Genomic DNA, 14589 nt, shown 5'->3' on the forward strand with positions numbered 1-14589 from the left:
GTGCCTGTAACGTGCACATGTTGCTGCTTTGCTTTGCTTTCAACTGAAATAGAGTGAGGGGAAACGGTTTGGGAACAGCCGGGCAGGCAGCCGTCCAGCGGAAAAACTCACAGAGCCCGCCACCCTGACACACTTTTCAGTTTGCAATCAGCGGCAGTGTTTAATTGTCACGTTGTTTGTTAGGTTTCTTGCTTAAATACAAGCCGATTTTAATACTACAGAACAGGCCGAGTAATATCGGATGTGGTAAGTTCTGCACACTTGTGTAAGATCCCGTCTTGGTAATGTTAGCGTCAGCTAGTTGGCTAACGTTAGCTAGTTAGCTTACATAGCGGCACAAGTAGGAAAAAGTCGTTGGGTGGCTAGATAGCCTGAAAGCTAGCCGCACACAGGCTAACAACTACGCAGTCGTTTGATCTGCGTTAGTGGTAATCGTTAACGTTAGTTTCCTTCGGCTATCTGAACCGTTTGAGCTGTCCATCTCGGCTAACCATTGCAATCAAGCCACTGTCACGTAGCAGTTAACTGTTAAACGTTAAATTTGCATTTGCACTTTACTGTGCACGAGAATGCTGTGTTCATGTGTGTTCTGTTATAAATAACGTGAACGGTAGCTTGAAAGCTAGTTGGATACAAACATTAAGTGGACGAGAGGCAGACACTAGCTAACTTGCAACGCGCAACGTTTGCTAGAACCTACTGGCAATATCGATTGATGTATTTGGTTAACGGTACGAACGTTCGACAATCGATGTTGCCACAGTAACGCAGTATTCGCTACTTTCTCCTCTTAGCGTTCCAAGTTAGGAAGCATGTTAACGTGACATGAATGATATTATTACCCTTTAGCTCAGGCAGAATGGTGGAAAACAGTGTTTTTATCATTTCGCAGTTAGAAGATGAGAATGGGGACCCCCTCGACATGTGTACCCGAGAATATGCGGCCCACTCTTTTCCTGGGCCTTTGTCATTTGCCAGGCACCCCCTCCCCCAATACTCCTCCTCTGCTAGGAATGCTCACCCCTAACCTTAATGTGACTGAGGGCCCAGACGCTCAGCATCACAGCATCTCTAATGTTTACCTGACTAAATTATCATTGTAGCACTATCAGATTTGACTAGTGGTATGTTTCGCTTAACTCGGAAAAAGTATTTAATCTTTAAGCCACAAAACACCAATTGGCATATTTACAATTCGCTTAAAGCTGTATTTCTTATTATTATACATTGCGGCATGTATTGTGTAAGTTCTGTGTATGCCTTATTGTTCCTCAACGAGACAACAACCTATCACTGAGACAAAGATGCTGTTGGTGATGGACTTCTTTCAGCACCAGTCAATGGTTATTTTCTGCCAAATGGGTCACGAGATACACTGTACTTGAAGGTTGCCTTTATGGTCTGTGCGTTTTTAATAGAATTGTAAGAGGTTTCTTACATGGACTGCTGAGGGTCCTGCAGTTCATTGTACAGTAATATACATGGCATGCATCTTCTGGTAGCAGGGGCGGGATGAACGCGCGTGGGCCTCGGTAACAGCCAATGAGCGGGACGCCTGGCTGAGCAGCACGCTCACAGCCACCCTTTCCTGTTGAATATTTTAGCCCATGCGTCACAGCTCCTCCGCCCCTTTCTCCCCATCTGCCATTTTGGTTTTGTTCCCGTCTGCAGTCGCAAAGCCAGCAACGCAATTACACAGAAGAGACTCTCAGCTCAACGACATAGTGACTCGACAATATAGTGTAGACCCTCCTAATCCCGCATCGCGTTTCTTCTCTTTGTCCTCACCGTCGACTTTAACACCATCGTTATTACTGACATCTAGACACTGCGGGAGAGGAGCGGGTTCGCATTGGGAAGGGACCGAGAAGGATTATTGGTAAGAAAAGAGATATCAATGGAGCACGAGTGTAATGGCTAGTCTTTCATTCCCACAAAATGTTACATGTAGTGACAAAGTTGGATAGTTGATTTTCGGCGGTGAAACACTAAACCGTAACATTAGAGGAGCTGTGTTAGCTAGCTGTCAAAATAAACCCGTTGCTGTCTTTTGTGAGCAGGTTGCATTATAGCTATAGCTGCTAGCTTGTAAAGTTGTGTTGGGGGGTAATGCAGGCCTAGGCCGAGCCGCTATTCGAGAAGCTGCAGGGCTGCTGTTTTCTCTCCTTTAAGTTATTAATGTTCCGTCCGTTGCCAAATCACTTAACTGATTAGTGTCACGCTACCATCTCAATCTGTTTCCTCTTTATGTCGTTAACCGATAATTGATCCACCTTTCCGAAACGTTGAAAGCTTACAATTGGTTTAGCAGCTAGGTATTAGGTTTTGCAAATAAGGTACAGTAACAGTACTAGCCGGGCGGCTCGATGCTTTGCTGTATCATGCTGGATGCCTTCATTTTCCTTTTTGACGAACAGCAACCGTTCCCATTACCGTGCACTGTAAATTGTTTTCCACTTCGGTTGATGGTTGTAAGATGAATATCTGTCCACATTAAACGTATAATTTGAATGTGGCGGAATGCTTAAAAAAGCTTGGATTAAACTTCAAGGAGGCAGATAATTTAGCTGCATTGGATGCGGAAGCTGTGATCGTGTTTGCTGTGAGGTGGGAATGTGTTCGCGACATTGCGGCCTGTTTCACTTCCCGAAGTGACTGGGTTTGGTCGGATTATTTCGTTATGCAAAATGTACTTGGATTTCATGTTTAAATAATTCTTTCTGCTAATAAACGCCCCTTTGTATCTTTTGGACCGAGACTAGTTGCAATGGTATTGTATGGTGTGTCCACACCTGCAAGCCACCGTGAGGTGTCACTTTACCGCAGTGAAGTTTTAATGATTCAGCTCTTTTTGTTGGAACCATGTTGACCGTCCTTAAACACCGGTATAATGAACAATAGAAGTACATAAACAAGCCAGCGCTGTCTCTGAGCATGAAAAGAACTGATAATGCTGCTATTCATGTCTCTTCCGAGGCTCAGTTCGTTTTCTAGCAGATTTGTGTTTGGCCTGCAGCCAGCCCAGCTGCTCCCTCAACTAGAAATCCTCTCTTCAACATGAGGGGGATTGGGTAGCATTTACCTTGGTTTCTCATAATGGAACCATAGCAGAGAATTGTATGTTTTTACACTTTCAGCCTGAATTTGAATGACTGCCTTTCGAAAGTCTCCATGAAATATTTGCACGTGAACACCTCTGTCTGCTAGATTATTTAATTGCTGAGGCTGTCAAATTTGATCAATTTCCATGTATAGACATAACCTTATAAAGGGGAAATGTTAAGTGCTTACACAGGGCAGCTTATTGTGCCCAACATGACCAGTCTTTAATGGTGTGTGTTGATGCACAGATGTCCAGCTCGCCGCTGTCCAAGAAGCGTCGCTTGTCAGGAACAGAGACGAAGACGGGATCCCATTGCTCCTCCTCTAACTCTGTCAGAACTGATCTGTCCCACACACCTGCCAACGTAAGTGATCACACACTGAGACAAAGACACACTGTACACCTTTGGTAAAAGTTGTTTTATAAAACTGACTGGATCCCCCGTTGTCTCCAGGGCATGGCTAAGAATGGCAATGATGCTGAGATTGATGAAGGCCTGTACTCAAGACAGCTGTAAGTCTTAACACCTCAGTAGAATTTCATAATGATGGAAAACTGACAAACTTTCAGTGTTATTATTTGGCTGGTTGTAAAACAATGCAATGGTGTCATGATTGTACTTTCTGTCCTTCTGTAGTTACGTGTTAGGCCATGATGCTATGAAGCGCATGCAAAACTCCAATGTCCTCATCTCTGGTATGAGAGGTCTTGGAGTGGAGATTGCCAAGAACGTCATCCTGGGAGGAGTTAGAAGTGTCACTGTGCACGACCAAGGAGCTGCAGAATGGAGAGACCTCTCTTCCCAGGTTTGTGGAAGCTTGCACTGATATTCTAACTTTGCTATTATAAATTGATGTTTATTTTTTATTAAGTTGGTTATAGAGACATTGTTACAGTCACTGTAATTGGAGATTTTTTTAATTGGAGATTCATCCCATCACCCATAGCCTTTTAGTCTGATCTAAAGTGCAGAGGAGCTTTATCTGTTATGAGTCACTGGTGCTATATTGTTGCCATCCAAAAAGAGAACTGCAGCCACCCCCACCCTTGCCAACATGGGCTGACCCAGATTTATCAGTGGGTAGCCTCTCCCTGGGTCATAATCATAGTAGAGCTAAAGCCTGTTTTAGGACATTACAGCAGAGAGATTGTTTTGGGCTATCTGTCTGAGACCCTGATTTCGAATGTGTATTTAAAGCCAGCCAGATAAATGTGTGAATATACTGTGCAGGTGTTAAGTCAGGATGTAGTCAGAGACCCCCTTTTTTAAAACAAAGTGATATGATTGTGAGTAAGCTGGATCTGTGATCATCCAGTCGGAGTTTAACCTTGTGCTCTCATTTCTATTTCCGCCACTGGCATTTGCCCCAACGTCCTTTCTCATTCAAGCTCAATTGAATAGCCTGTGTGTATTTCTGTCACATATTTGACATGACTTCTATCCATGTGCACCAGGCTTAATTTTAATTTTTGAAAGCCAATCACTTCCGCTCTGATGTGACCCCTTTTTCACACAAAGAAAACAATTATTTTACATCTGTTTTAGATATTTAAATTAAAATAGTTTTAGATTAAATAAAAAAGACTCTAAATGCATTATAAACTTGATAGTGTCAGTTTTGAATCATCCTAAAGAATTAAATATTCCTGTAGGACATTGTTGGGAGTTGTGCAACATATTTTTGTCTGTTTATACAGCCAATTACTTGTAATCATGTTTTCGGCTTTATTGAAACAATAAATCATCATGTAGAACAGGAAGTGACAGAACGGATGTTTACACTGTGAACCACAGTGCAGTTACTAAATTGTCTGTCTCTTTCCTTACTAAATGATGGTCTACTGAAAGAGGAGATGAAGTGGGTTAATCAGTTTATATATTGCGGTACCTCAGTGTCTATGCAGACGGTGTCCAAAAATAACCTTTGGAGTTATTTATAATTTTTAACAGATCGAGTCTTTGTGTGGTCTCTCGTCTCCTCTACAACTGTTATTGTGTGGTTATCGTTTCATTTACTTGGTATCAAATCCGCCCTGACATCTTGTATATTTTTGTGTGTTTAGTTTTACCTCCGGGAGGAGGACCTGGGGAAGAACCGAGCAGAGGTGAGCCAGCATCGTCTGGCCGAACTCAACAACTACGTTCCTGTGACGGCCTACACCGGAACACTCGCTGATGACTACCTGACCAAATTCCAGGTATGAATGAATAGGAAATCATGTCCTGATCATTCATCAATGAAAGAGGAAAGAAAAGTTGGTGTTTAAATTAGTCTCTTTTTTGCGACCCAGGTGGTAGTGCTGACCAACTCCTCTCTGGAAGAGCAGCAGCAAGTGGGAGAGTTCTGCCACAGCAAAGGAATCAAGCTGATAATCGCAGACACACGTGGTCTGTTTGGGTAAGATTCAACAATTCTTGTGAATTAACAGGTTGTGTGCAGTGTATACCATATACTTTTTCTATCAATGTCTAATGTTTATGTTCATACGTTCTGTTTTATAGCCAGCTTTTCTGTGACTTTGGTGAGGAGATGGTCGTGTATGACACCAATGGAGAGCAGCCGCTGAGTGCCATGATTTCCATGATCACCAAGGTTGGTCCTAAAACTTTGCCCAGAATGTTTCTCTTACTCCTTGCTGCTTTTTAAGAATAAAGACAAGCTTCAAGACCGTTTCCTTTTTTTTTGACGAACATTTTCTCACTCTTCTTTTCTCCAGGACAATCCAGGGGTTGTGACATGTCTGGATGAGGCTCGTCATGGCTTTGAGAGTGGGGACTATGTCACCTTCACAGAGGTTCAGGGTATGACAGAGCTCAACGGCTGCCAGCCAGTGGAAATTAAAGTTCTGGGTAAGAACGCTGTCTAGTTAGGAAAAAGAGATGGTTTTCTTGGTCTGGGTTATGACTGTTACAAATAAACATGTCATCCTCTCTGTCCAGGTCCTTACACCTTCAGCATCTGTGACACAGCTGGCTTTACAGATTATGTAAGAGGAGGAATCGTCTCCCAGGTCAAGATGCCCAAGAAGATTGCTTTTGTAAGTGAAGGACATTTTCCACACCAAGTGATGTCATTGGGCAGTGACCCTTTCATTTTATGGCATTTTTGTCATCCATTATTGCCACTGATTAGCAAAACAACCTTTGATCTAACCACAACACCCTCTCCCACTTTATCTGCTGTTCCTCTCACCTGTGTTTTTTTTTCAATGCCGAGTCCAACCCGACTGTTTTGTATCGTTTTTGTGCAGAAATCCATCTCTTCTTCCATGGCGGAGCCAGAGTTCATTATGACAGACTTTGCCAAGTTTGATCGCCCAGGGCAGCTGCATGTGGGCTTCCAGGCTATCCACGCCTTCCAGAAGAAACACAACCACCTTCCTGCACCTTGGAACCATGTAAAACACTCAGTTTGCAATAATAATATGGCTGGAAATTTCTAGATTTACTGCTAATTCCAGATTATGGATTATGCTGAAATAATTGCTCCATTTATGATAACCATTAATCTCATTCTGTTATTACACTTATTAGTTGTTATTTGAAAGTGTAAGAATAAACTCTGTTGTATAGAATTTAATCTCTATCATTGAATACAAATCTAAAACCAGTGTAGTATTAGTCATGAATAATTGTGCAGCACTGCATTGCAACCCTTATACTGAATTAGACCTGTCAGTGAGTTTAATTAGCATTTTGTATCATGTGACCTGTTGTAACATGCTGAGCTGTGTGTGTTCCAGGCTGATGGTGATGAGTTCTTGGCATTGGCAAAAGAGGTTAACTCTGCCCAGACGGGTTCAGCCAAGGTGGAGCAGTTGGATGACGCACTTGTCAAAAAATTGTCCTATGTTGCTGCTGGTGACCTTGCCCCTGTCAACGCCTTCATTGGGGGCCTGGCTGCACAGGAAGTGATGAAGGTCGGTCACTCTAACAGTTTCTGCTGTATTGATTTGTTTTTATGGGTTATCAGTGTTTTTGAGGAGCGTGTGACTGTTTCTGTAATTAGACATGTACTGCAATAACCTCATCAATGTTCTTTGTGCTTCTTGAGATGTTTACACGATCTTTGTTCTTTCAGGCATGCACAGGAAAATTTATGCCCATAATGCAGTGGCTGTACTTCGATGCCCTGGAGTGCCTGGCAGAGGAGGAAGGAGTTGCACTCACAGAGGAAGAGTGTGCCCCTGTAAGACTTTAGAGCTATTCATCCGCTAATACTGATGACTGATGCACATGAAGGTGACAAATGTGTTAAACCTGTTCCCCTACCTCTATCTCTTCTCCTAGAGGAACAGCCGATACGATGGGCAGATTGCTGTGTTTGGCACCAAGCTGCAGGATATGCTTGCCAAGCAGCGCTACTTCCTGGTGAGTTGGCCAATGGAAAATATCCGAACACCTCCTCTGGCATCCTGTTGCTTAGGGAGATGGAAAGGATAAGTCCGGTGATGCACCATCTTTTTTAATGTCAACCAATCTTATTCAAATCCATGAATTGAGCCAACTACAAGTGTAGTTAGTGTATCGGAAGCCAAATACCTCCTGTTTTTTTTAATTATTGATTTGTGTCTTTAGTGCAAAAAACATTTTTGGTCTGAGAATATTTTTGGATTGACAAATATGTAATACAGCCAGCCGTATTCATCCTCTACTGACCAAAGCTAATGGACGGTGTTTGTTGGATGGTAAGTGTTAACTGAGAGCTTTTATCTTTCCAGGTGGGAGCCGGGGCCATTGGCTGTGAGCTGTTGAAAAACTTTGCCATGATTGGACTGGCAGGCGGTGAAGGCGAGGTCATCGTGACAGACATGGACACCATAGAGAAATCCAACCTCAACAGACAGTTCCTGTTTAGACCCTCAGATGTCACGGTCAGTATCATGTTTGCTCGGGCAGTTTATGATGTAGCTCATAAGTTTGCCTTTTTTTATTGATTGATTTTGTGGTCATAGTAACTACTCCAGAGGGCGCTTAATCTATCCCCTGATGATAGATGATGTTATAGTACAAAATTAGAGTTAGTAGCACGCCTGGGGTCATACAGGCTCACTGTTGTATTAGTTATTTCATGGGCTGAAAAATGAAATGCAGTGACCTTTCGAAGAACAGACTGATATTGAAACACCTATTGTATTACATTGTTCTCCTTTGTTCATTGAAGGGCGATATTATGTTTCATAACACATTGGGGTTGGAAAAACCCTCAACTTCTTTTGTGCCAACAACTGTAAATACTGTTGGATTGTCTTTATTGAATTAAGTATAAAGAGCCACAATGCAAAGAAATCCAATATTTTTTTTGTGAATGTTTTTCTGTATCTTGTAATTTTATGCTTTTTTTTTCATGCCAAAATTTTGATGAGAAAAAGAAATGACTGCTTTAAAAAAACATTTGCTTTTATGTGGTAACAGAAAATGAAGAGTGACACGGCTGCTGCTGCAGTGAAGCAGATGAACCCCTCCATCAGGATCACAGGTCACCAGAACAGGGTCGGCCCTGACACAGAGAGGGTCTATGACGACGACTTCTTTGAAAGCCTTGATGGAGTGGCAAATGCACTGGACAATGTTGATGCACGTAAGAGAGACTGCAATTTAAATCGGATTTAGATTCTTAACTGTAAAATGCATGACTCTTTAATTGAAGCACTTTCTTTTGCGGCCCATTTACAGGTATGTACATGGATCGGAGGTGTGTGTACTACCGTAAGCCCTTACTGGAGTCTGGTACTCTGGGCACCAAAGGCAATGTGCAGGTTGTGATCCCCTTCCTCACAGAGTCATACAGCTCCAGCCAAGACCCACCTGAGAAGTCCATCCCCATCTGCACCCTCAAGAACTTCCCAAATGCCATTGAACACACACTGCAGGTTCGTGCAGAGTGCACACACGCACATATTTACAATTTAGATGAACACAGGCGAAAGAGTGGGCCATTTGATATTGCAATAATTATGAATGCGTAAAATTGGTTATTGTGAAAGCATATTTAATAATAAGAATTCATGAAGTATACTTAATCTGTTCATTATATTGTCTCCTGTTCAGTGGGCCCGTGATGAGTTTGAGGGACTATTCAAACAGCCACCAGAGAACGCCATGCAGTACCTCACGTGAGTTGCCTTTGATGCCATTCCAAAATGATCAACATCACTATAGTTAACGAGCACGATCCCTTATTAATTTAAGTGTTTGATATTATCAATGTGATGCCTTTTGTGATACTATAAAAAACACCTTGAAGAACCAAAATCCAAATCTTAAAACGATTCTTAAACTGCTGCCAGAAATAAAAAGTGTCAGCTCATCTGACGTTTATAACTAGCTCATGAGGTTTATGATCGTTGTCCTTGCAGAGATCCAAAGTTCATGGAGCGCACTCTGAAGCTTCCTGGAGCTCAGCCCGTTGAGGTGCTGGAGGCTGTTTACAAGAGTCTCATCACAGACTGCCCCCACAGCTGGGCTGACTGCGTAGCCTGGGCACGCAACCACTGGCAGTGCCAGTACAGCAACAACATCCGCCAGCTTCTGCACAACTTCCCCCCAGATCAGGTACATATTGAGCTCTTATTATGACTAATATCCGATTGCTTGCTGTCAGTGCTTTCCACCTTTTTTTTTTTTTACACAATGTCGTATTCTGTTTCATTTAACTCATTTTATCTATCCAGTTTTTATTTACAGCTATAGCATCTTGCTAACTTTCTATCCATCTATTTATTATTGACTTTGAGGCATAGTCAGTGATTAAGGTGTGTTCGGTTGTAAATATTGGTCTTGCGACTGACATGTACCTAACAATGAAATAACTGCGTGTTAATGAGAGGGCATTGTGTACATGAGTCTTTTGAAACTGCTTCTATTCTTCAAAGAATGTAGATCAAATTAAAACTTGCTCTTATGCACTAAAAGTTAAGTATCATCTCCAAAAGACCTGAATGTAGTCGCTAGATGTATGGTGCTCCGATGATGATCCAGCCATGCTAATACTGATACACCAGGCAGATCGTTTGTCTGCCTGGGTGTAAGTGAGTTCAACTCACCATCTCACCCTGATGGTATCAGAGTGTGCTGAGGAGAAACTACATACTTGTAGCTATTTTCGCTACCACCCAGCTGTAGATGCATCTTTGCTCATATGCTGGTTGGGGGGGTAATGGAAACTGACCTTAAACACCAAAACCACTATCATGTCTCACTCTCAGTGATGAGGCCTTTGTTGCAGGTTTATCACATCTCTCCTCACCTGCTATTTCACCTTTGTCGTCTTTATACAGTAGGCATACTGTGATCCAAAAGTTTTTTGATCTTTTTGTTTTATATATTTAAAATTCCTAACATACTGTAAATTCTCAAATAGTGGGCGGGGCCTTTATTTACCTCAGCTGCAGAGGTTACCAGGCTTTTATATGAAGCAGGCTTATGTTAGAGACAGGCCATTATTTCTAATTATCTCTGTACATGTGGTCATATTTTAATATGAAGCCTAATTTTTCTATGATCTGTAGTTTTTTTCCCAGCACTTGATTCTTTTCGGATCAATGTTAAACGCAAATCTAGATCTAAAATTCAAGTTGAGAAAAAATTCCCCAAAGACAAAAATAAAAGCTGTTTAGCGTTCAAGTTTCCAGGCTTCCTTGAATGCATCAGATCGATATGACCTCCATTCAACAAATTAGCATTTTAAAAGTAGTTTTCTTCTCCTCTTGAGGACAGACCTGACGAAGCTTGCAATTGTAGTTTGCCAAAATCTCAAATCTCAATCATGATGCAGATTTTTAAAAAGGTAAGACCTGTGAATTAAAGTAAATCACAAGAAAAACAGTTTCTTTTTCTTTAACAATGCAGCAACCGGAACAGAAAGTCTTGACGTCGTTCATTGCCACTATGGTTAGATTGTACCCACAGTGACTAAAACAGTACACAACACTTATGATGAATAATCAACAATAACAAAGTGTTTTGTTAAAAGTAACACGATTGCATGATTATTGGCCCGTATTTGTAAATAAAAAGTGATAAAATTCATCACTCATAAATAATTTAAAAAATGCATTTATAAATGATTTGATTTGACTTTTTTAAAACTTTTTTGCCGGCTATTGATGGAGAGCCGGCTTTTATTTGACCACCGGCTGTTATTTGACAATTTACAGTTGGTTTTTTTCCTGAAAGGTTTTCTGTTTTGATGGTCCCAACATGTTGTTTTTTCTTAATCTGTCTTTCAGCTTACCAGCTCTGGTGCCCCCTTCTGGTCTGGCCCAAAGAGATGTCCTCACCCCCTAGATTTCAGTACTAGCAATGTAAGTATTGGCTTATAATGCTTCTTATGCACACCTACACACTGCCCACTGTCGGCTCTGAGCCCGTCTATCAATCCCGAAGATAATGAAAGAAGTGTTTTTTATTGTAGGAGCTGCACATGGACTATGTCATGGCTGGAGCCAACCTGTATGCCCAGACGTACGGCGTACAAGGCAGCACTGATCGTGCAGGCGTGGTCAAGATCTTACAGGAGGTCAAGGTGCCACAATTTACCCCTCGTTCAGGGGTTAAAATCCACGTGTCTGACCAGGACCTGCAGAACAGCAATTCCTCTGTTGGTAAGATGATGAATTGTTCATGGACAAGAAGGCATTCAATGCAATGTCGTATTTATAGTAAGGTATATGGAGATCTCATTTTGATAGCTTGTACATTAAAGTCAGAAGTCATGTACAACTGACCTGTTTGCTCATATAGATGACTCCAGACTGGAGGAGCTGAAGGTCCAGCTGCCTACCTCTGAGTCTTCACAGTTCAAACTCTGCCCCATTGACTTTGAAAAGGTACGTTACCTTTCCTTCTGTATCAAAATGTCACTGTAATGGTTTCAATTTTACTGTTCTTAATACAACCTTAACATGCACTAATTGTCACCCACTGTTAACAGGATGATGACACCAACTTCCACATGGACTTCATTGTAGCAGCATCCAACCTGAGGGCAGAGAACTACGACATTCCCCCCACAGACAGGCACAAGGTGTGGGGACACATTTTAGAGATTGGCTTTGGAGTGAAATATTAACACAAAACAAAATGTCGTCTTTTGCTGTTGAAATAATTTAAAATATGACCCATCTCTCATCCCTATTCAGAGCAAACTGATAGCTGGCAAGATCATTCCTGCCATCGCCACAACCACGGCAGCAGTGGTCGGCCTGGTGTGCCTGGAGCTCATCAAAATCGTGCAAGGACACAAGAAGCTGGAGACATTCAAGAACGGCTTCATGAACTTGGCCCTGCCTTTCTTCGCCTTCTCCGAGCCCATCGCTGCTCCCAGACACAAGGTAGGCAGCTGCACATGCATCACTACTATTTTTTAAGCTGCGTTATTTCCAAATGATGTCATGAGCGTAGAAAAAACATTTAAGTGTTATGTCTAAAAGACTTCCCAAATGTAGTCATAAGATGTTTGGTGCTCCGATGATGATCCAGCCATGCTAATACTGATACACCAGGCAGATCGTTTGTTTGCCTGGGTGTAAGTGAGTTCAACTCACCTTCTCACACTGATGCTATCAGTGTGTGCTGAGGAGAAACTACATACTCTTTGCTATATCGACTTCCACCCAGCTGTAGATGCATTTTTGCTCCGACCTGACACCGGGACTGCCATTGATCCTTCCTCTTTGTCTTTGCAGTACTATGAGATTGATTGGTCGTTGTGGGATCGCTTCGAGGTCACAGGGTTGCCGGCCAACGGGGAGGAGATGACACTCCGACAGTTCCTGGACTACTTTAAAGTACGTTCTCGTCCGCTTGTCTTTGCACTATGCTACCATGTTGTCTTTGGTGTGTAATTAACCATTTCTTCCTCTTCTGTCCTTTGTCAGAATGAGCATAAGTTGGAGATCACCATGCTTTCTCAGGGAGTGTCCATGCTCTATTCATTCTTCATGCCTGCTGCCAAACTCAAGGAGAGACTGGACCTGCCGTGAGTGCTTTATTTACATGCACATGCCTGACTGCCTGACTTAAAATTAGTATTTTATTCAGCTTGATAATTGTGTTCTTCTGTTTGTTCATAGGATGACAGAGATTGTGACTAAGGTGTCCAAAAAGAAGCTGGGCAAGCACGTGAAAGCCCTGGTGTTTGAGCTGTGCTGTAACGACTTGACAGATGAAGACGTGGAAGTGCCCTATGTCAGATACACCATCCGCTGAGCCCCACATCGAACCCGCCCACAGGAGGGTGGGGATTGCAGGGGGGCAGGGGGGAGACGGGGTGGGGTGTTGAGATGGGGGATTTTTGGGTGGGTGAGTTGATCCAGATCAGCTCTACTGGATCAATCAGTTTTTTTAGGCCTGTGGTTTGTGTAAACCTGTGCCTGAGTGTACATAGCCCCAGTAAGCTGATTTAAGGATACCTGTATGTGTGTTAGGGATCCAGCTGGTGCTCGGCTGTGGGAACAGGGCCGTCAGTGGAGGAAGGGAGCATGTATACTGGACCTGATGTTTCTCAGTAGCAGAACCTCTCCGCTGAGTTTAATTTAAGCCTTAGTGTTCTCTTGGCCCTCGGCAGCCAAGCTCGTGTCCCTCTGAAACATCCTCACGCTCTTACTAGCCTTCAGCACTAAAGGAGGGATATTTTAATCCAGTCAAATGTCTCCCCTCCACTCTACTTGCTCCCTTCCCTCCTCTGACCCCTGTCTCGTAGACCTGGTCCCACATCACTGTTTTTCTTTTTTATTTCAAAGATGCACCTCATTCAGAAGAAGTTCAGCCAAGAATCCCTGAAATTGTGTCACATTCATTAAGTATCCATTGTGCCCCCCCAAGGCCATATCACTGCCCTTAACTCTACCCGACTCCCCAAATTTGAACGTGTAAAAGCACCTGAAGATGCCACCAACCCAGATTCAACGGCCTCTCCTGACTGAAAAATAATCTTGAGTATCTCACGCCGGCTAATTAGGAACCACGGCCGGTTTGAAGCGCCCCTACACCCACCTCATCCAGCACTCTGTAGTTTCGGAGGGGCTCTTGCACATGACATCAGTTTTATCTTTATTCTCTTTATACTTCATGTGTTATGTTCATTTCTATTTTATTTTTTGGCGGGTGGGGGGTGGACAGGGTTTCGGCACACACCTTCTACATCATAAAACTGTCTTCTTTCTACTTTGTTAACTCCAAATGACATTACAGTATAAGAACAGGGCAATGAGATGTATCTTGAAATGGGAGCACTTAGTGTGATAGTGAATAAACATGTAAAAACATCCCTGAATTTGTGTTTGTTTTGTTTTGTGATGGTGAAAATGTCATAAATGTGTCTGATTTAAATGCATCACTTCTGGTTTAACACGTAACTCTAAACAGGAATTTTAAACATGTCAGATGTTCAGGGTTTTTTAGCTGTCTGACCTGCTTGCGGGTTCTTCATCAGAAGTTTCATTTGAGAGCATATCCGGGAAGTACAGCCTGAATCAGCTAA

The 14589-nt window shown here is 42.5% G+C and overlaps 1 protein-coding gene and 2 non-coding genes across 4 annotated transcripts; all 3 read left to right on the top strand.

The window, feature by feature from the left end:
* The first annotated feature begins 64 nt into the window (after nt 1-64).
* On the top strand, nt 65-14382 carry uba1 (ubiquitin-like modifier activating enzyme 1). 2 transcript variants are annotated; one of them, XM_069659925.1, is made up of 26 exons: nt 65-246; nt 3351-3467; nt 3558-3616; nt 3741-3909; nt 5168-5302; nt 5396-5502; nt 5607-5697; nt 5822-5954; nt 6045-6142; nt 6356-6502; nt 6848-7024; nt 7186-7293; nt 7395-7475; nt 7826-7978; nt 8520-8685; nt 8781-8977; nt 9156-9220; nt 9464-9659; nt 11336-11410; nt 11521-11710; nt 11850-11935; nt 12040-12132; nt 12248-12439; nt 12794-12895; nt 12986-13086; nt 13181-14382. In XM_069659925.1, exons 2-26 carry the CDS (start codon nt 3351-3353, stop codon nt 13314-13316), a joined length of 3174 nt encoding a protein of 1057 aa, XP_069516026.1. In that variant the 5' UTR covers nt 65-246; the 3' UTR covers nt 13317-14382. The 2 variants fall into 2 exon arrangements, with proteins under 2 accessions (XP_069516026.1, XP_069516024.1); XM_069659923.1 differs by lacking the exon at nt 65-246 and adding an exon at nt 1677-1879.
* On the top strand, nt 10069-10187 carry LOC138590441 (small nucleolar RNA U6-53/MBII-28). Its single transcript, XR_011307961.1, has one exon. It is a non-coding gene; the product is annotated as a small nucleolar RNA U6-53/MBII-28 (small nucleolar RNA).
* On the top strand, nt 12571-12689 carry LOC138590440 (small nucleolar RNA U6-53/MBII-28). The gene has a single exon (XR_011307960.1). It is a non-coding gene; the product is annotated as a small nucleolar RNA U6-53/MBII-28 (small nucleolar RNA).
* Nucleotides 14383-14589: the final 207 nt, after the last annotated feature.

Source organism: Semicossyphus pulcher, unplaced genomic scaffold (genome assembly GCF_022749685.1).
Source record: "Semicossyphus pulcher isolate SPU_LCO1_2020_fin unplaced genomic scaffold, fSemPul1.0.p SCAF_13, whole genome shotgun sequence".
Taxonomy (NCBI): Eukaryota; Metazoa; Chordata; class Actinopteri; order Labriformes; family Labridae; genus Semicossyphus; species Semicossyphus pulcher.

What these genes read in the sequence shown, in the direction of transcription:
- uba1 (XM_069659925.1), top strand. Translation starts at nt 3,351, where the DNA reads ATGTCCAGCTCGCCGCTGTCCAAGAAGCGTCGCTTGTCAGGAACAGAG. An exon ending in GGAGAGACCTCTCTTCCCAG is followed by an intron (nt 3,910 to 5,167) that starts GTTTGTGGAAGC and finishes TTGTGTGTTTAG; the next exon opens with TTTTACCTCCGGGAGGAGGA. An exon ending in CTGCACAGGAAGTGATGAAG is followed by an intron (nt 7,025 to 7,185) that starts GTCGGTCACTCT and finishes TTGTTCTTTCAG; the next exon opens with GCATGCACAGGAAAATTTAT.